General features: G+C 46.4%; 1 protein-coding gene across 3 annotated transcripts in view; it reads right to left on the reverse strand.

The window, feature by feature from the left end:
- The window catches only part of ABCC4 (ATP binding cassette subfamily C member 4), a 243,967-nt gene that overhangs the window by 163,954 nt on the left and 58,488 nt on the right, over nucleotides 1-21,525 (reverse strand). For all 3 annotated transcript variants that reach the window (XM_044249963.1, XM_044249962.1, XM_044249964.1), the window contains exons 5-8: nucleotides 10,874-10,963; nucleotides 8,761-8,924; nucleotides 7,520-7,645; nucleotides 6,303-6,552 (exon numbers count right to left, since the gene is read on the reverse strand). In XM_044249963.1, the coding sequence (XP_044105898.1) occupies nucleotides 6,303-6,552; nucleotides 7,520-7,645; nucleotides 8,761-8,924; nucleotides 10,874-10,963 (630 nt within the window). The remainder of the gene's footprint in view (nucleotides 1-6,302; nucleotides 6,553-7,519; nucleotides 7,646-8,760; nucleotides 8,925-10,873; nucleotides 10,964-21,525) is intronic.

A 21,525-nucleotide genomic window follows, 5' to 3' on the forward strand; every position in this document is an offset into this window, starting at 1 on the left:
AAGTCACCTGCTCCTCCAAAAATCGTCAACATGCTTGAAGTCATTAAAATCTTGTTTACCATTCACAAAGCTACATATCAGGTACCACATTCTACTTGGCGAGAACCAGTAAAGCTGACCATGCCAAGTCTCTTCGGTGCAGGAAAACACGCTCCCACACATTTCTCGAAGAGCCGGCCAGCAGGAGGCAGGGTCTGCTTGCCCAGTCCCCACTCGTCCGGGGTCCGGGCTCGCTGGGAACCTGGCAACCTGCCCCACGCCTGTGCTGAGCAGGGCAGCAGAACAGACAGGTGATGGATGAAGGCTCCCCCCTGCAGGCTTGAAAACCAGCCTGACCCAAACTCTCTCTCCCACCGCCTCTCCCTTCGTCACCCAGGGAGCGACGCTTGCCTGTGGTTGTGCCACAATTCCGCTCCCTCCCAATTCTTCATTCCTCTTGAAACAATGTTACTTTGGAATCTCACCAGCAATTATTTACGATACTCACACAGTTTTTGGCTGCCCCCCTGTACCTCCCAGTTCCTTCCCCTGCAGCCCCAACTGCACCAAACTTACCCCAAACCCCACCCCCTGCTGATCCCACTGAAACACTGAGGAGGCCCACCAGGCTTAAAACCCTTCAGCGACCCATGAGCACCTAAGTCAGCACTCTCCCAGAGGCCTTGACCTTGATACCCTCGAGTACTAAACCAGCCCAGCCTTCTCAGCCCATCTCAGGCTCACAATGGCCCCAGCTGGCACTGCCCACCTTACTTCTGAGTGCCCAAAGGGGACAGCAAGTCATGGCGACGGGAGAAAACAATGCCATTCATGCACTTACAAAGAGCCCCAGCTCCAACATTAGTACTGAGCCTCGCAAAGGGTCCGCACATCAACAGACAGCCCCTAAGATACAAACAGACCATGTGACCAGTTCCAGTGGGTCTAACCGCTAACTACATCGCTACGGTCTTAAGCAGCATAAGTTAACAAGGCAACAAGCAGAAGGTTACAGATATTATAAATCTTGTCGAGACAGAAGAGAATTCCAATTTTATAGCATAAGCATATTACCAAGGTATAAAATTCAATATTCAGCAGGTGCGTATTAGAATAGCAATCCCTCTCCCACCTTCAAGAGAAGAAAAATCTTGAGAAAGTAAATCTATTGAGCATTTGTCCAGAAATAATAGGTCTGAGTGGAGAAAGAAGTCACAGTTTCCCAGCAGTTAAACAAGACTCCATTCAACACATGAACGCCTTGTACAGGGGCCAGCAGCGCTGGGCAGATTTTTCTCCAGGACTCAGGCTGATGAGAACGCGGACTTTAAATTGCCATTAACAGCCATGAAGCCCATACCCGGAACAGGTCATGCGGGAAAGTGTCAGACGTCAGAACTCAAGCCAGAAAGATTGACTTCGGAGCGGCTGGTGGGCAGAAAGCCTAAGCAGCTTTATGAACAATATCACCTCCAAGACACACTTTACTGGATGTAGACGTCGTCGAGACTCCCAGTGCTTTGAAGTGAAGACAAGATCTTTTATAATCCTATTGGACCCGTTCAATGTCACTAAGAGAAAAATAGAAGGAACATCTTGGGCCTCTAACCTCATAACAAATCCCTCATTTTCAGTACGTGGGAAAAAGGAAATGGAAAAGTGTGGGTAGAAAAGACAACAGTGTACTCTACAGCCCACCTGAGGCCTTGCCCCAGGGCTGCGGACCATAGCGCCAGCCTGAAGGGGCAAAAGTCTACTGGGTTTAGCTCCTGCAACTGCCAAATGCGACAGTCCCCGGAACCGTGCTGGGGGGCCCGCCCAGCCCACCGAGTCCGGGCTGTCAGAGACAGTCAGAGTTCCCGTGTGCCCCTCAAGCTTCTGACCCCACGAGTCAGACCTCGCCCAGTCCTGATCCCCCAGTGAGCAGACTCCGCACACCTTTGCTTCCTCCCCTGCTGCCATGGTTACCTCTCCCTGCATGTTAACACATCTAAGTGACAGGCAGGGAAAGGAAGAAGAGTGAACACCGGATCCATTCATTCTGTTTGGCACCTATTACCTCTGTCAGGTACCCAAAGTCAAGACATGTTCCTGGAGGGCTCTCCCATCAGGCCCTGTCTACAGCAGCCCAACCCAAACCACATCACTCTCTCTTGGACTGCATTAGCTTCTCGAAGCACCTTCCGGCTCTGCCCTGGGTCCCCACCCCCATATCCTCTGCTCCAGTCCCCAGGCTACAGCCAGAGTGAGCTTCGTGGTACCTGGAGGCTGCCATTGCCCCGGCTGAGGCCACCAGCGCTCTGTTCTGCAGCCTCCAACACTTCTGCTTCCTCAGACACGCAGATCTCCCTTCTGGTGCCAAGCCCTCTTTAGGAGCTCTTGCCACCTAACCACCATACCCCAAAAATGTAAACTTTCAGCCTCCTACCTACCCCTACTCCCTGCCCCTCCCCCAACCCCTGCAAACCTCCAATACAGGTCACTCTCCAGGTCACTCCTTCAGCCTTCCCAGGAAGCTTACCTCCAAAATTACAGCAGCCTGTCTGAAGAGAACCTCCGACTTTCCCTTTAAAAGACGGATGACGCAAAGCACACATGAACAGTGAGGGTCATCGTTTGCGTACCTATGAGCCTCCACTTAATGATACATAAGTACCAAGCAGGAAGGACCTCTGCGCACTATCATCAAATACATGCAGCTGGCACAGCCCCAGGCCTAGGGCAGGTGCTCAGTTATCCTGTGGAGTGACTCGATGAATTTCAAATGTGCCCCCAAAAGGTCCAGCATAAACCAAGACCAGTGTTAGTTTCTCCTCCCAACTGACTTTAGTCTTGCCGTGACGTGACGGCCCCAACTCCCTGAAAACCTTCTGCAAGGTCCCATTCGTGCTACACTATTTTATGCACCACATGATCCATCAGAGAATGAAAGTTAGCGCTTCCCACGAAAACCACACTCAGTTGCTGGATATCCGCAGAATGTCAGAGACGTGGCAGAACTGCACACTTCCTACAGTGGCGCGTTTTCGGAGCGTGAGCCATCCGTGAGGTGCACAAAGACGAACACGGCCCCGCAGCCACTCCTCAGAAGTCTAGAGTTCACTGAGGAGACGACCTCCACAAACAGATGGCTTCCAGACACGCAGTAAGTGAACCCAGAGTCACATCTGGGGAGATCCGACGGGTGTGGCAGTTAATTTTCTGTGTCAACTTGGCTAAGACAGAGTCCCCAGACATTTGCGCAAACACATCTGGATGTTACAGTGAAAGTACTTTTACAGATGAGACTAACTTTAAATAAAGCAAATTATTCTCCACCGTGGTGGGTGGGCCTCACTCAATCAGTTGAAGACCTCAAGAAGAAAGAAAAGACTAACCTCCAAAGAGAAGGGAATTCTGTCTGCAGACCGCCTTCTGACTCAAGAAGCACTTTAAAGCCACATGGTTTTGGGGCGCCTGGGTGGCTCAGTGGGTTAAAGCCGCTACCTTCGGCTCAGGTCATGATCCCAGGGTCCTGAGATTGAGCCCCGCATCGGGCTCTCTGCTCAGCAGGGAGCCTGCTTCCCCCTCGCTCTCTGCCTGCCTCTCTGCCTACTTGTACTGTCTGTCTGTCTGTCAAATAAATAAATAAATAAATCTTTAAAAAAAAAAAATTAAAGCCACATGGTTTTAATCTTCCTTTATTTCACAATGGCCAAACTAATGCTACTGACCAAGTAAGACTGGTGTTTCCATCTGCAAGGCCCAAGAGCCCAGCCCAGGAGCTGGGCCAGCAGAGTCTACCTTGACTATGTCCTACTCAGATCCATCAAGTCCACAGGTGCACACACAGAAAAGGGGAGACGCAGATCTATGCGTGCTCTAGCTAAAGACCCTTTCCGAGGTCCACTGTCCCAGGAATGCCCACTCCAGTCTGCTTCCTCACTGCGTTTCTCTGGCTTCCAGTACAGCCTGGGTCCCCTCACACCTCTGCTGGTCCCAATCCTCCCCTATAACTGCTGCTTCAGTCAATGCAGTATTTTTCTGACGTCCATAACGGGCCCAGCATGGGCCATGAACTATGCACAAGAACGATCAGATACAGTCTGCTGTCCAGGGCCTTAGTATAGTCCTGGGGACAGAGTCACCCACTTGACCTGCTACTGAGCAGTGGGGGCACCGGCCCTGCACATAAATAGGGAAGCCTGAGATCAGCATAAAAAGAAGTCCTGTGGGTATTTCCCTAAATCAACAGAAGAAAAGGCAACCGACTGGGATGAACAGTGGGGGGGGGGGAGCGGCAAAGACCCCCTCCCCCATGCACATGAATGTGGCCTATCACCGACACAAGCACCCACCCCCTCCAACCACCAACACTAGAGTGGAGGGTTGGGCACCGGGAAACACAGAGTGCAGCCGATAGAGCCTTAAACGCAGAGTTTACAATCTGGATTCTGCAGGAACCGCTGGGGGCCTCTTCAGAATGAGACTTGATGAAAACCACACGGAAGGAAATACTCCACATGCCAGAAGGCACTGGGAAGGCAACTGTAGGCAACGGTCTGTAGGCAGGGTCTGGGGAAACTTCCCACGTGCCTGCTGGCTCACCTCCTGCAGGAGGCCCTCCTTACCCATCCAGTGGGGAGGCCAAGCACTGAGGTCTGGAGGCAAGGAGCTCGGGGGCCCAGACCATAGCAGGCACCAGCCACAGGGGCGACAACTGCAAAATTACAGCAAAACTCACAGCCCACTCACAGCAGGTGTCTGGAGAAGTTTGATGTACACTTAGAACATCGCCGCGGCCCAAGTTATGTTCGTGCTCTTTCAAGATGCAAAAGTTACAAAGAAGAAATGTTCTTGAGGGGCGCCTGGGGGGCTCAGGTGGTTAAGCATCTGCCTTCGGGCTCAGGTCATGATGCCAGGGGCCTGAGATCGAGTCCTGCAACAGGCTCCCTGCTCAGAGGGGAGTCTGCTTCTCTTTGTCCCAAATAAATAATTTTTTTTTAAAAATCTTTAATAAAATAAATAAGTTTTATTGAAATGCATGGGTCAGCACTTAAAAGTTGCTGGAAGGCCCTGTCGGAAAGAACGGGAAACTTAGGGACCAGAATGGACCCCGTAAGACTGATCTCTCTTCTGGGTAATATTTTTTTATAGGAAGGAAACTTCATCAGAAGAAAATCTCAGCTTTTATGACAAAACTATTCTTAAAAAGGGGAGAGGAGGGGAGGGAAGGGGAGGAAAGGAAATCAAGCCCAGAGCCATTAAGCCTCACTAGAGATGTATTACGACATAGCCAGCACTGTGGAGGAACAGGAAAACCGGATTTATTTGTAAAGCCCAGGTACTCAAGATCATGCCCTGGCCCTGCTCACAGAGCTAATTTATCTCCATGTTCGACCTTTTCACAAACACTGAGCACCTACCATGTGTGGGGCCACATCTTAGTGATGTATGTTATTTGCCCTGAGCCATGCAGGGACAGCTAATTTGGAAAAGGAGGTAGTGGGTATGGGGCGGGCGGGGGGTGGGGGGGAGGACAGATTTGGAAGCCCTTCCCAGAAATGGGCTGAGACCGGCAGAAAGTGAAAGGAGATCCACAGGCATTCTCAGAAACCACACGCCCGGCATCTGCAGAGGAAGGAACCCACCTTTCACCAGGAAGAAGTACGTGCAGCAGAGGCCATTCCCCTTCCCAAGGAGCAGGGCCCTTCTGCAAGCTCTCTCTTCCTCTGCCCAGAAAGGACTCCTCTTCCAGCCCCTCCCCAGACTGCCACCAGTCGCCACCCAGTCACTGGAGAAGGCCCAAGGGATGAGATCTGCTTGTGCATTTCCTCCTGCTTCAGACGTTTCCCTCACCCTGCTGTTACCCGCTGTAACCCCCGAGCCCTAGGCTGGTGCTGTTTCTCCTGCCGCCCGCCGATGAGCAGCAAATTCGTTACCTGTGGTGCCCGCCACCTGGGGCGACAGGGAGGGGAATACAGGCCACATTCCGGGACAACTGCTGGCTTCGATGGCGAGACAGTTAAATTTCACCTAACTGCAACACGATGACACCAAATTCAAAGCAGGCCTTCTGCTTAAATCCATTTATGACTTGTAAAGGTTGTTTGTTGGGGCACCTGGGTGGCTCAGTCCGTTAAGCGTCTGCCTTCGGCTCTGGTCATGATCCCAGGGTCCTGGGATGGAGCCCCGCGTCGGGCTCCCTGCTTGGCCGGCTCCCTGCTTGTCCCTCTGCCCCTCCCCCCAACGTGTGCTCTCTCACTTTCTCTCTCAAACTAATAAATAGAAGTCTTTAAAACAATACCAAAAAAAATAGATAAAAAGGTCGTTTGTCACCAGACCTTGATCCTTTGGATGCTGATGACCGCCTCGGACACCTTCTCAATGGCCGCGGGGAAGAAGAGGGTGACGGTCAACCGCACAGCGCCATACAGCGACACAGCCACGAACACATGGCTCGCTGTGATCACGTTGCCAAGGAGCACATAGGTGGTGAAAGTCACGAAAATGATGATTTTGCTTGCAACGAAAAATGATGCCAAATTCATTCCTCTGAGGTAGGAACTGCTCAGAATCTTGGAAATTTCCTTCCTGGAAAAGAGAGTTTACAAGGAAGCATCAACATCCAAGTCGTGGACTCAAGTGCCTTTTGCATGTGGCCCCTTTCCAGGGAGGGGACCGGGATTAAGACAAACTGTTCCTCGCGTTATGGAAATAATCCTACAGCACATGGCCCGGGACCGACCCCAACAAGAGGACCACCGAGTCATCACCACGTCGCTCATCTGAATAAACGGAGGCTTCATGTCACGTGTTAATATCCTGGGTCGGTCGGACCAGGTATGAACATTCAGTCAACAAGCGCGCGTCCATGCCTGTACTGTGCCAGGCTTCTTGCTGACGGCGGACAGACACGTGGTCTGTCTCCTTTAGGAGCTTAGGAACTCAGAGGAGAAGAGAATAAGCAACCCAAAGATACGTGCATGAGACAGGCGAGTGCATCCAAAGCAGAAGGAGACAAAGGTACAAAGTAGACGGTAGAGACATGCGCTGATGCAGACATACCGTGTGCGGAAGGGCCAAACTCCCCAAATATTGACATCAAAGACTAAAAACAATTCCACAGACCTAAAGCAAAACAAGGTGTAACAGTATTTCCATGGCTCTGTTTCTCTGTTTGGCATGAATAACACTGATGTACAAAGTCTGGCCCAGTCTGTACAAACTTCCCACTTGTGCTACATTAACATAAAAACATAAACTACAGCTTCCATGTAAATGTCATACTTGCAAATGCTACCAGCATTGCTCATTTAGGATTTAGAGACTTAAGAAACATCTGGAATTTCATTTTTGTAGTAGAAGCAGCACAGGCACTCTCCTTCCTTTAAGACAGTAAATGGAAAGGCAGGTGAATGTGGTTTACAGCGCAAGGCGGGGTGGACGGCGTTGGGAGTTCACATTCTAAAGGTTAAACACCCGAAGACCCCTCAAATATTTCCGTGGAGGCAGGAGACACAAAGTACAAAAACAGGCTCTGACAGACACAAAAACTTACCGTCTCAAGTGCGTGATAAGGTCTGCAAATGACTTCTCCCAAGCATACATTTTTATTATTCTTATGCCAGTTATAACCTCATTCATGGTCCTGATCCTGACGTCTGTGAAGGCTGCGGTCTTACTCCTAAGGGGACAGACATGAGAGATGAGCCACATCCCCACTTTCCTTATCAGCAGCAGCCACAGCCCGAGAACCAGGGATCCAACGATGCCCTACAACGCCTTTGCTCAGACAACTCAGGCAGCTCCTACTCAAAACACAGATGGAGAAAGACTTCAATGAGGAAGTCCACAAAGTCCATCCCAATTCAAGAAGTAATTTGGAGAATTTGCAGTAGGAGCTAAGGAAGGCACAGGAAAGAGAGTCAGATACAAACTGTCAGCTCCAGGAGGTCACGGTTGGGTAGAGGAGGCAGAAAGGCCCCGGGATCGAACAATAATACCATTGGCTGCAGTGTAAAAAGTGGGAACAAAGTGCCAGAGCACAGAGAAAAAGGGGGCTGTCAATTCTACTGGGCAAAGGAGAGAACAGGAGAAGCTTCTGAGTTCTAGGAGCGCCGCAATGGGGCCCCAAGCACACAGAACATTTCTCCCTGGCAAAGAGAGTGAAGTCAGTTCCCCACCGAGAAAACACCGTGAGCAGAGACACAGCAGAGAGAACTGGCCACACTTCACATGGCATTAACATTGCACACCTGACCACCTTGACGGGGACCCACTTCTAACCCTCTGGGACCATCACCTTCTCTACCACATACACTGCTAGGACTGTGGGACATTGTCAGACACAAATCGGGGTGGACCTGGCCCTTGGAGAGCTTGTAATTTAATGGACACATTGAATTAAAAACAAGACACACGCCTGCACACCTGAAAACAAGCATCACGAAAACAGACACGGCCAGACCCGGGTCTTGAAAGAGACATTTAAATTGTACTCATATTTGATATTTGTTTAAATAATGTCATCGTATATAAATTCCGCTGGAAGACAATACTTAGGAGGGACAGTGCCTGAAAAGCTATCCAGGAGGAGACGGCGGATGCCTTCGCCCTTCCGGCTTCAAGACTGACCCTCAGCTGAAGGCTGGAACCTTCCCTGGGCGAAGCCTGCTCAGTGTGCAGTCAACAGAAGGAAGAGATCAGTGAAGCCTTTTTGTTTATGATCGGAAGCACAGGGCAAGCCATGGATATGGACAAACACACATGCCCTGTTTTTTAAACCAGTGCTTCTCTTACCGGAATGATGAAAACAACTTCCCGATGCAGCTTTGCAAGGGCAGAAGGATGATGAGGACTGCGATTCCAGCAAGACAGGATATTCCGATTTCCATCCAGAGCAAGGCAGTCACTGCGATCGCCTGCAGTGGCCCTGCCCACAGAAAGTGCAAGAATATTGTCACCTTAAAAGAAAAAAAGGCAATTCTTAGGACAACATGAGCACAAAACCAGGAAGGACCCAGTACAGAAGCCATCTGCTCTGAGAGGACAGACAGGAACCTACACAGAAATGATCACAGGGGGCTTTAAACTCACTGGAGCAAAAATCCAAGTACCCAGATGAAGCTGTTCCAAAACACCACAAAGCAGGCTTCAGGGACACCCAGGGAGAACCGGACTAGACCAAAGCATCGGAAGAAAGATCTCAATTCTATCTGCCCCCTGCGTGGGCTCAGGGTTCCCCCAAACTTCCTCCCCCGGGCTCCCCAGTACCTTGCAAAAGCCTGTATTATGGAACCTGCCATACTCTCGAGTAATTACTTGTATATTTACCTCCCTGATAGGCTGTGGCTTCTCCAGGGAGGAAACTAAGTCTTATTCATCCCTGAAACTAAGATTCGTTCATGTTTGATGAATGAATAATTAGAAGTGGTATAGAGCAATACATCTCAGACCAGTAGCTACACTGCCCTGGATAGTATGGTATATTCACAAGGTAAGTACAAATGGACTGTGGCAGGGTAGAAAAGAATAGATCATTTATGCCTAGGGATTACCCATTGGGCATTTTTTTTTTAATCAAAGTCTTTCTGGGGCACCTAGGTAGCTCGGCTGGTTGAGCGTCTGACTCTTGGTTTCAGCTCAGGTCATGATGTCAGGGTCATGGGATCAAGCCCCACATCGGGCTCTGCACTCAGCATGGAGTCTGCTTGTCCCTCTCCCTCTGCTTCTCCCCCCTGCTCATGCTCCTGTGCTCTCTCTCACAAGCTCGCTCTTTCTCTCAAATAAATAAATAAAATCTTTTTTAAAAAGCGGGGCACATGGGTAGGTCAGGCGGTTAAGCATCTGACTCTTGATTTTGGTTCAGGTCATGATCTCAGGAGCATGAGAGATGGAGCCCCACATCGGGCTCTGCGCTCAGCAAGGGGCCTGCTTGAGATTCTCTCTCTCCCTCTCACTCTGCCTCTCCCTCCGCTCATGCCATCTCCCTAAAATAAATAAGTAAATAAAATCTTTTGTGGGGAGGGCACTTTCTATGTAGCGGGCACTGTTGGGGTCACAGAACAATCCCTGCCCACCAGGAGGTCATCCTATGGAGGAGAAAGGTCATGATAGGGAGGAGGAGAAAGGAGCCAGGCAGCAGCACCAACCAAGTGTGCTCAGAAGGGCCACTCCTGAAGGACTATGGGACATTTCCCCCGGCTAGGTAAGAACACTGCTGTCTGCGTATATATGACTGAAGTACGCTGTAAACACATTCCGAAAACAAAACTCTTCTCTACCGAACAACACATGTTATTATGAGTTGAACACAGAAGAAGTGAGAATTGGATAGAAAGTATCCTCATCTCAGGGCGCCTGGGGGGCTCAGTGCGTTAACTGTCTGCCTTCAGTTCAGGTCACGTTCCGGAGTCCTGGGATTGGCCCCCGCGTCGGGCTCCGCGAAACAAGGAGCCTGCTTCTCCCTCTCCCTCTGCAGCCCACTCTGCCCACTTGTGCACATTCTCTCTCTCTCTCTCTCTCACTCTCTCTAATAAATATCTAAAATCTTTTAAAAAATAGGGCACCTGGGTGGCTCAGTAGGTTAAGCCTCTGCCTTCAGCTCAGGTCATGATCTCAGGGTCCTGGGATCAAGCCCCTCATCAGGAATCTCGGCTCAGCAGGGAGCCTGCTTTCCCCCCTGCCCCTCTGCCTACTTGTGATCTATCTCTCTCTGTCAAATAAATAAAATCTTTAAATAAATAAATAAATAAATAAAAATTTTAAAAATAAGATTTTTTTAAAAAAAGTATCCTCATCTTCTGTCCTCAAAAGCAGTCTGGCCTACACCAACAACTGGCACCTGAAATTCCAAGTAGTTAAACCAAGGAAGAAGGTGGGAATGCAGAAGGCTTCCTGGGGGGCAGCTGACCTGGTCGAACTTGTTCACATCGTTGGACAGCAGATTGACGATCTGGCCGGTGGTCGTCTTCCCCATGGCCACGTTACTGAGGCGAAGCGCCTGAAACAGAAGAGGGGAACGGAGACTTACGTTGCTGCAGGGACATCAAGCCACACTTGGGAAAAGAGCGAAGTGGAGTGTGTTCTGACGGGACCTTGCGTGATGTCAGGAGAGCGAGGTGTCCCGCGAGAGCGGGGCTCTGGGGACCCGCGTTCAGCCTTCCTCCCCTCCACGGGGCGGCAGCCGCATCCCACAAGAAACAAAGGGAGCAAGAGAGGCACAAAGCAATTCTCTAGCCCCGGTTTTTGATGAATTTGGACACACTGAAAGTATAAAAAGATAATATACTCGGGTGTCAACTCACGTAATTTTGAGCCACACTCTATGAGTGGAGAGGCCGTCTATGGACAAAAGCTAGGGGACGGACTATATCTGGAATCAGTCTTTATTTCTACGTGTGATGTCATGCAAACACTCTGGGTCTGAAGTTTCCTGTGTGAATGGAAATAACCCCAGGCACTACCGAGACGGAGCTCAGGGTTCCTAGGAGTGGGACACCTGTCATCCACCAGGAGCAGAACACTAGGTGACTGAGGAGTGCTGTTTCCCTTTTAGAAAGGGGACAAGATAAGAACAAGCAGCTGTAACTCAAGTGGGACCTGGACAAGTGGGATAGCAGCACAGGGAGCTGGGGACAGTTTCCACAGAGTAGCATTGTGGGCAGGACAGACCGTGCATGATGAAGAGGAGAAACCCTATGGGAAGAAGGAAAGAGCACTGTGGCCAGAAGGAACAGCACGCAGAGCCAGGGAAGGGACACACAGAAGCAGTTAAACCACGAACACCTGAAATCTGGCTGGAAAGGTAGAATGAAAGTGGCTCATGTCTGGAAAACAAAATGAAACAATAAACGTCTTTTTTACATTTGAGTGAGAAACTCAACTTTAGGAAGACTGAACTGTAGAAGTGACTGGCCAGGAGATGCTCCGAAGAAGGGGAGACGAGGGATGCCTCGTGATGTAGTCCAGGTGGAAGGTAACAGGACGTGCACTAGGACTGCGGGGTGGGAAAAGAAGGGCCAGACGCCCATGAAGACACTCTGAAAAGTACGAAGTGCACACAAGTGTAAATAAATCAGTCACAAAAAAAGAAAAATACAACCCTCTCCCGACTAGGGAGAAAAAAAGAAAGAAACGTCCCTCCAGGAAAAGAAAGAAACTTTAGTGTGCCTTCATTACTGAAAGCTATTCTGAAAATATTCTTAAAGCCAAGTTTACATACAAATACAGGTGAATCCCGCATGCAGAAAATGCACTGTCGAAGTAGATATCTGATAACGAATTGGACCCATGACAATAAGACAGAATGGCACACAAAACTGATTCTAAAACTGATCATTTTCAAAAAACAAAAACAAAACCTCAAGACAACGGCATCCATCTCTTCTCGTCACTCACAGACGGTCCCTGCTGCTGGCAGTGAGAACCAGAGGGTAAGATGGCACAGGTGACAATCTGTACAAAGGGCCACTCTCGGTGGACCATCGAGACACCTTGTCATTCGGTCACAGCTGAGACTGAGGACAGAAAGGGTGACTCTGGAAGAAACGCTCACCTAGGTTAACAGCAGCACAGCCGCCAACACCGAAATGAATCATCTGGCAAAAGAAAATCAGGCATACTCTAGCTAGGCCAAAAAAACAAAAAAAACCCATGGGGTGTCATTCTTGTTATTAATGAGGAAGACAGAGCTTACAAGTCAACTGTCAGACTTCTGCTTCCAACCAGGAAAAAAGAGTCAGCACTGGACTGGCCCTCAACTGTTAAGAATGTAAAGCTGGACCAAAGAGACGAAGCAGCTGTTCCGGCACTGGCCACCAGGCGGCACAAGACCAGAAGCCTTCAGAGCCCTATATCTCACCTGGCTTTCTGCCCAGGCACACTTTTGGACCAAGTAGAACAGCAGTTTCACTGAACCAAGGAGGAAGAGCTACCTGTTCCAAGTTGCAAAAATGTCCGGAATTTGCAAGCCCAAGTGGAAGAAGGGAAGGTCCCAAAAGTTTTCACAGGGAGTTAGCAAGGGGGTTTAGCACCTACTGCGGGCTCAAGAGAGATTCCAGAGGTCATGTGAGGGGACACAGAGTTCCCACTCAACAAGAATAAAGAGATCTTCACAAACACCTCAGACACTCTATTTAAACACCAGGAGGGCCATGACTTAGTAATAAAGATCATACTCTAGAGTAAGAGCCATGCCCCTTAAGACCGAGTTTAAGATGGAAATATCTGCCATAGACAGATACACAGACACATAGAATAGGAAGGTAGGTAGTAACATAGGTAGACAGATCTGTTCCTGACAGGACCAATCTGCCAGGAATTGTTCATAAGAACAAAACGCAATACAATTTAGTCAAAACCCCCTATAATATTAACCCTCATAACATCCAACACAGTAAACAATTATTAAACATACAAAGAAGAAAATGTGACCCATGATCAAAGACAGAGAATAGAGGCAATAAAAGTAGACCCTAAGATGATCTAGATTTTGGAATTAGTAGATGAGAACTATAAAATCATTATATAAATATGTCCAAGGAGTTAAAGAAAGATATGGTTATAACAACTGAACTGGAATGAGTAATTTTAGGAGAACAATGAACACTACCAAAAGGAACCAAATGGAAATTCTAGAACTTAAAAGTACAATATGAAAAATCCACTAGATAACTTTAGAAGCAGAAAAATTCCATTGATCTGTTCCCAGATTCATCAAGTCTTTTAGATTACAATCTGAATAACAAGAGAGAGAGAGAGAAATTGAAGGGGGAAAAAAAGAGCATAAGGGTTCAGTGGGACAATAACTAGGACTGAAACACACATGAAAGTGGATTCCTGGAAGAAAACGACAAAATAGGGAAGAAAAAAATATGTGAAGAAATAATGTCTGAAATTTTTCCAAGGCTGGTAGAAAATATTAAATTACATACTGAAGAATCTTAGCAAACACCAGGAAATATCAAAACAAAGACTTTTCCTAGGGCACATCAGACTCAGACTGAAAAAAAAAACAAAAAACCGAGAAAAACAACACTTTACACATAAAGGAACAATACAATTGAGGGCTGACATCAGAAACCATAGAAACAAGACAGTGGAACATCTAGCGAGAGTTAAGAGAAAAGAAAGAATAACTGAATTCTATAACCAACACAAATGTGCTTCAAATGACGATGTTGAATTTAAGACATCTTCAGATATACAAAGTCTGAGAATTTATCACCAAACTAAACTTTAAGATATTATAAAAGAAATTCTTCAGGGGCACCTGGGTGCCTCAATTGTTTAAGCATCTGCCTTCAGCTCACGTCAGGACCCAGGGGTCCTGGGGTCAAGTCCCACATCAGGTTCCCTGCTCCACGGGGAACCTGCTTCTCCCTCTCCTCTCTCCCTCTGCCCCCACCCCTGTGCTCGCTCACTCTCTCTCAAATAAATAAAGTCTTTTAAAAAAATTAATTTCATTCAGTCAAAAGGATCTGGTACCAGATGAAAACTCAAGATGTACAATAAGGAATAAGGAGAAACCAAAATGACAAATATGTAGCTAAACATAAAAGATTACAAATTTCCTTTTAATCTATTTGAAAGACAAATGGCTGCATATTGCAAAAAATGGTCACACTGCATGGTGTAGATGAGAATGATTACGAGACCACAATGCATGAGGAAGGGTAATAGAATTTTACGCTTGTACATTTCTTACATTTTTGTGTAAAATAGTCCAATACTAAGATTAAACAGACTATAGTAAGTTAAGATGCCTATCTGGATCTCTAAGTCAACACTAAAAACACACAAAGAGATACTGCTAAAAATCCAATAATGGAATCAAAATGGAATACTAAAAAATTTCTGATAAACCCCAAAAAAAGTCAGGAAGACAGAAAAAAAAAAAAACAGATGAAACAAATAGAAAATAAATAGCAAAGTGAAAAGCTGAAGCCCAATCACATCAGTATTTACACCAAATGTATTACATTAATATTATAAGCCAGAGACTGTCACAAAGAATTAATAAAAAACCCAAACTGCAGTATAAGGAAGACAGATTTTAAATCCACTGACAGATTGAAAGTGAACAGATAAAAAAAGATATGCCACACAAACAATAGGTACAATGAATGTGGTGTGGCTCTATTAACATCAGACAATACAGACCTTGAGACGAGGAACATTACCAAAGATTAAGACAGACATTTCATACTAATAAGGTCATTTCACCACTCCTAAAAGTGTACGGATCAAATTATAAAGTTTCAACATACATGAGACAAAAACAGTACAAATGAAGGGCCCCTGGGTGGCTCAGTGGGTTAAGGCCTCTGCCTTCTGCTCAGGTCATGATCCCAGGGTGCTGGGATCGAGCCCCGCATCGGGCTCTCTGCTCAGCAGGGAGCCTGCTTCCTTTCCTCTCTCTGCCTGCCTCTCTGCCTGCTTGTGGTCTCTGTCTGTCAAATAAATACATAAAATCTTTAAAAAAAAAAAAAAACACAGAACAATAGAGAAAAATCAGAAAAGACCACAATCATAGATTTCAACATCCCTCTCTCAGTAATTGATGAAAGTATAAAAAAAAAAAATCATCAGGATATAGAAGATGTGGACAACACTAGTAACTACCTTAATCAGACATTTATGGAACACCATGTCCAACAGTTGCAGGACAGACTTCTCAAGTACACACTGAATATTTCTCAACACTGACCCTATATGCTGGGGCCATAAAATAAATCTCAATAAACTTCTAAACATAAAAATGTTACACAGAATGTTCTCTAGTGACAGAAGAATTCAATTGGAAATCACTATGATAGCTCTCAAAACTCCAAATATGTGAGAATTAAAAACATAACTTCTAAACAGCCACATGGCAAAGACGACCTCCTAAGAGAAATCAGAAATATTTTTAAATAAATGAGAATAGACCATATATCACAATTTGTAGGATACAGGTAACCAAGTCTTATCAGAAACTTCTGGCTTTAAATGTTTGACATTAGAAAGAAAGAGAAGAATAAAATTGATGATCTAAGTCTACCTAAGATCAAGACCAAAGAAACAGAAACGCGCGCGCGCACACACACACACACACACACACACAAACAAGCATGTTCACACCTACAGAAGAGCCTCTAGTAAAATCAATTACGTGTCGGTTGCCCCCAGGATCTGTCAGCTCATTTGAGTGCACAGAGGCTGTCATATTCATCTACATCAGCAAAATTATAGAAACAGCTGCCCTTTATTGAGCACCTATTACAACCCAGACAACTGATTAAGAAACAACCTTACAAAGCAAGAATTACTCCTATTTTGCAGATGAGAAAAGAAGCTGAACATATTCATGCCTGACAGAGAACATTGGGTACTTTTTTTTTTTTAAATGAAGCAAAATTACCACTCTTCATTAATGTAGAAAATTAAAGTTTGGTTCTAATAAATTATGTATGTTACAGTTGAAAAACAGTTCACGTTGGATATAGAGAAAAAATGCACATATTAAAGCAATGTTTTGGTTTCACATTTCCTTAAGTTGACAGGGTGTAAAAGAATACTGTTTAGTTAAATTTGTTTTCCTTGTAAGAGCACAATAGTTCTACCATGAGAGCAAAAAAGAAACAGAAACTGGAAGCAATTATTTGCACTGTATATACCAGACCCAGGATTAGTATCTTTGCTAAATCAAGAAGTCTTACATATCAAGAATTATAAAAGTCTACTATTTTATATATATGTGTGTGTGTGTGTGTATAAAAATATATACATATATGTATATATATACATATATATATATAATTATAAAAGCCTACTACTATCAAAGAGTGGCAGATAACAGGTGCAGGAAACTCACTGAGGTAATCACAAATGACCACTGAAAATTTTCCAATACTGAAATTCGTTATGACTCAGAAATAATGACAAAGTGTTCTTTTTCGTCTAGAAACTGGTGAACGTAGCAAAGACAGAAAGTTGCAAGAGCCGGTCTTGGCAAGGGTGGGGACCATCTCAGTTTCCCAGAGACTATAAATAGTTGCCAGCTCTTTGGAAGGAAATCTAGCATTCAAAAGCCTTGCAGGGCACCTTGATGGTGCAGTCCATTGAGCGACCAACTCTTGGCTTCAGTTAAGGTCATGAGGTCACGAGATGGAGCCCTATGTCGGGCTCCACGCTGAGCATGATTCTCTCTACCTCTCCCTCTCCCCCTGCTCACTCTCTGAAATAAATAAGATCACCCAAAAAAAAAAGAAAGAAAGAAAAAAGCCTTGGGGCACCTGGGTGGCTCAGTCATTAGGCATCTGCCTTCTGCTCAGGTCATGAACCCAGAGTCCTGGGATAGAGTCCTGGGATCGAGTCCCGCATCAGGCTCCCTGCTCCGCGGGAGGCCTGCTTCTCCCTCCTGCACACCCATGGTTGTGTTCTCTCTCTCTCTCTCTCTCTCTCTCTGTGTCAAATAAATACACAAAATCTTAAAAATAAATAAATAATTAAATAATTAAATAATTAAAAAAAATAAGGCCTTGAAATGTATATACCCTGAGAAATTAAGGATGTCTCCAAAGGTTTCACTTTGGTCATGTTCACTGTATTGACATCTGTTAATATAAAAAAACTGGGAAGCAATCGAAATACCTAATTATGGGTTATACTGGAGTCCACATGGCCATTAAAACCAACATTGCCAACTGTGGAATGCAAACTCAGTCAGCATTGGCATCCATTTATAGGGGGCTCCTTCTCTGGGCGGGCATCAAAATACATCTAGAGTTACAGGACAACTCTATAATCTGGACCAGAAGAATGAATTTAATCAGTTTTTTAAAAATAAGTAATATTTGTCATTCATTTGAAAAATACACTGTTTTCTTCTTTCTCAATTATTTTAATCAGTACAAGGGAAACACAAAACCCAAGTATGGACACATACCATCACTTCTCCAACAGTCCTTAAAAACAGAAACAGTTCTTCCACATCCAAATGATGCCGATTCCTTATCACCAACGTGCCTCAGACCCAATGTCAAGGACCCTGGGTGTGTGTGGAGGACACTACTCCCAGAGACAGCCCCAAACGGCCATGCCTTTGGAATTTCACACCCCTCCTTTCCCTTGCTATCAAGCTATCCCTCTCACCAGCACCTACTCCTGTTTCCAAACTAGGACAGCTTCATAACATTTTTTTTTAAGATTTTATTTATTTATTTGACAGACAGAGAACACAAATAGGCAGAGGGGCAGGCAGAGAGAGAGAGAGAGAGAGAGGGAAGCAGGCTCCCTGCCGAGCAGAGAGCCCGATGCGGGACTCGATCCCAGGACCCTGAGATCATGACCTGAGCTGAAGGCAGAGGCTTTAACCCACTGAGCCACCCAGGCTCCCCTCATAACATTTTAAGTAAAATCACATCAAGGAGGCTCGGAGGAAGAACCTAAAGGATTTTCAGAACTAAAAACCAAGTACTTGGGTCACCTCTTTGGTATTTTTGGTTTCCTTCCTGGTTCATGGCCCTGACCCAGAGCTGAGTCTGTCAGATAAGGTGGTTTCCAGGTACACTGGGTATGACTGCAACAGGCTCGTAGGAAAAGTACACTTAGCTCACCCAAAGCAGAAAATTGCCTATATTTTTTCAATATTGTTGCCTAGAGTTGCTTAGTAATGCTGCCACATCTTCTTTCATGACTGCATAACCTGAAACCATTAATTTTTGTTTTTGAAGGAGGACACAGGGAGCACCTAATATCTCCATACCCATAAATATAATGGGTGACATCGCCATGAAGTTAATCAGAGCCCCTCTATGCTTCTGTAGAAGAAAAGAGATTCAAGGAAATGAAAACCAAAGTGCATACAAAATCAACAACCTCTCTATAATTGGACAGTTCCATTGTCTTCTTTCTTTTTTTTTTTGTTTTTGTTTTTTGTTTTCCATGACTGGCCTCTAAGCCAGCACACCTGTACAGAAAGTTCTCTGCAAGCTTTGGCATGGCCCTCCTGGGGCTACCATCAGCCTTCTTTTAGGTTCATCAGCCACCTTTTCTTTACCATTTTACCGCTGTGATCTATTGTGGGTTAAGAGGCCAGAGGGACACATACAGACTTAACGCGTTCTGAGCAGAAGGGCCACAATGTGGACCCCAAGAACGACCAGGGCGTCTGTGATATTTGCTCTGAGGTCAGACTGACTCCACATTCCCTGACCTCATCACCTCTAGCCTCCATGAGTCCCTGAATGTGTGAGGCCATACGAGGGTAGTCACGTTCACAGTGAGGTCACATCCCTAAATAACGAAAGACACCCCCTAACCCAGGCCCTCCCATCACTAATTTCTTGTTTTGAAAGACAAGCACCATGTGACTGGTCTCCCACACAAGAGAGGGGAAGAGATAGGACAACACAGCCCAGCTGGGGCAAAGGTGAGTTGCGGGGTTGGGGGGGGGGGAGTGGCCCTTCAGTGGAAGAAGTAATAATACAGTGAACATGGAAAACCCAATGACAAGGAGACAAAGGACAGCAAACACACACACACACACACACACACACACACAATTACAGGAGAGACTATCTTAATGAGAAAAATAAAGATGAAGTATATCCCCAACAGAAGAAAAAAAACTATCATCAACTTTTTAAAAATATCATGTAATGTGTTTTTTTTCTAAAAATTATAAAACATTTAAAAATGTTGAGTATAAACTATCTTCCCAGAAATGGCAGGCTGTCATAAAAATCTAGATATGAGGCCACACGCCAAGTCTTTTATAACATCTATATTTACTTAGAACTCTTTTGTCTCGAAAGAAGTTTCTAAAGTTTAGTTGTGTGCTTTCCTTCATACAGAGACTACGAAAGGGAAGCAAAACACCCTCCACAGAGTCAACCACTGTGCATAATTTTACTGTCAAAAATGACTGTGTCAGGGTGCCTGGGAGGCTCAGTCATTAAGCCTCTGCCTTTGGCTCAGGTCATGATCCCAGGGTCCTGGGATCGAGCCCCACATCAGGCTCCCTGCTCAGCGGGAAGCCTGCTTCTCCCTCTCTCACTCCCTCTGCTTGTGTTCCCTCTCTCGCTGTGTCTCTCCCTGTCAAATAAATAAATAAAATCTTTAAAAAAAAAAAAAAAGAGGGACGCCTGGGTGGCGCAGTTGGTTAAACGACTGCCTCCGGCTCAGGGCGTGATCCTGGAGTCCCGGGATCGAGTCCCACATCAGGCTCCCAGCTCCATGGGGAGTCTGCTTCGCTCTCTGACCTTCTCCTCGCTCATTCTCTCTCTCACTGTCTCTCTCTCTCAAATAAATAAAATAAAAATCTTTAAAAAAAAAAAAGAGAGAGAGAGCGTTTTACAAATGTGCATAACGTTTTTTCCTAATGTTTTATATTTTTCAAAGCACGGAACTGAAGGAAGCTGGATATGCAGCACACGTACAGGAACAGTGCACCCCTTCAGTGCACCGCTTCGCGCTATCACACAAGTTGTAAAATTACTCATTCCCTTGTAAATACCGAGCTTGAAGCCTTCAGAAAACCAGTAAATCCGTACAGAAATTAAAAAAAAAAAAAAATTGATAAAGGAGATGCTGTTCAACTCGTCATTTTCACAACATTCGTTTTTAGAACCAAACTAATTAAAAAGCAGCAACGCCTTAACATCGATCATCAGTCCCTACGAAGGACTAAGAGCAAAGGGCAGAGACCGGGGAGGAAACCGCCCTGAGCCATCGCAGTCTCCACCGAACGCCACTGTCCCACACCCCACGCTCTCCTGTCACTAGTGCAGTGTAACCAGTAGCAGCTGGGGACCAACGGCTGTCGAGTCACAGAGATCCAAACAAAGAAAATAACCCGGTCAGTTCAGCTAATGGGTCCCAGAGGGAGGAGACGAGGACTTCAAAACATAACTAACCCCACCACGGCTGCGGGCTCTGCGCAGGGACCCAGAGAGGGGGTACCGTCCTGTCTGGAGATGCCCTCCTCTTCCTCCACAAGTGACTGAAAGCTGGAGGCCACTGTTAGGGCGAGGGCGAACTCTCATTTTTTTCAATGAAAACTGAGCAAAGGTATGACCTGCACCCATCTGAAAAAACGAGGTCAACCTTGAAGACACTGTGCCAAGTGAGAGAAAAGGCAGGCACCCAAGGGCAAAGCCTGTGTGATTCCACTCACAGGAGGCACCTAAGCAGGCAGTTTCCTGGAGACAGGAAGTAGGATGGGGGTGGCCCGGGGTGGGGGGGGAGGGCACGAGGAACTGGTGTAATGGGGACAGAGTTTCAGCTTTACAAGAGGGAGAGTTCTGGAGATGCATGGGGGTGACGGCTGCACAACGATGTGGACGTACTGAAGGCCACCGAGCTGGGACACGCAGAAATGGTAAACGGGGTCAATTTAAGTTACGTGTATTTTACCATAATTAAAAATTCATTGATTTAGGGGCACCTGGGTGGCTCAGTGGGTTAAGCGTCTGCCTTTGACTCAGGTCGTGATCTCAGGGTCCTGGGATGGAGCCCCGGGTCAAGCACCCTGCTCAGCGGGGAGTCTGTGTCTCCCTCTCCTTCCACACCTACTCCCCC

The sequence above is a fragment of the Neovison vison genome, chromosome 5 (genome assembly GCF_020171115.1).
Source record: "Neovison vison isolate M4711 chromosome 5, ASM_NN_V1, whole genome shotgun sequence".
NCBI lineage: Eukaryota > Metazoa > Chordata > Mammalia > Carnivora > Mustelidae > Neogale > Neogale vison.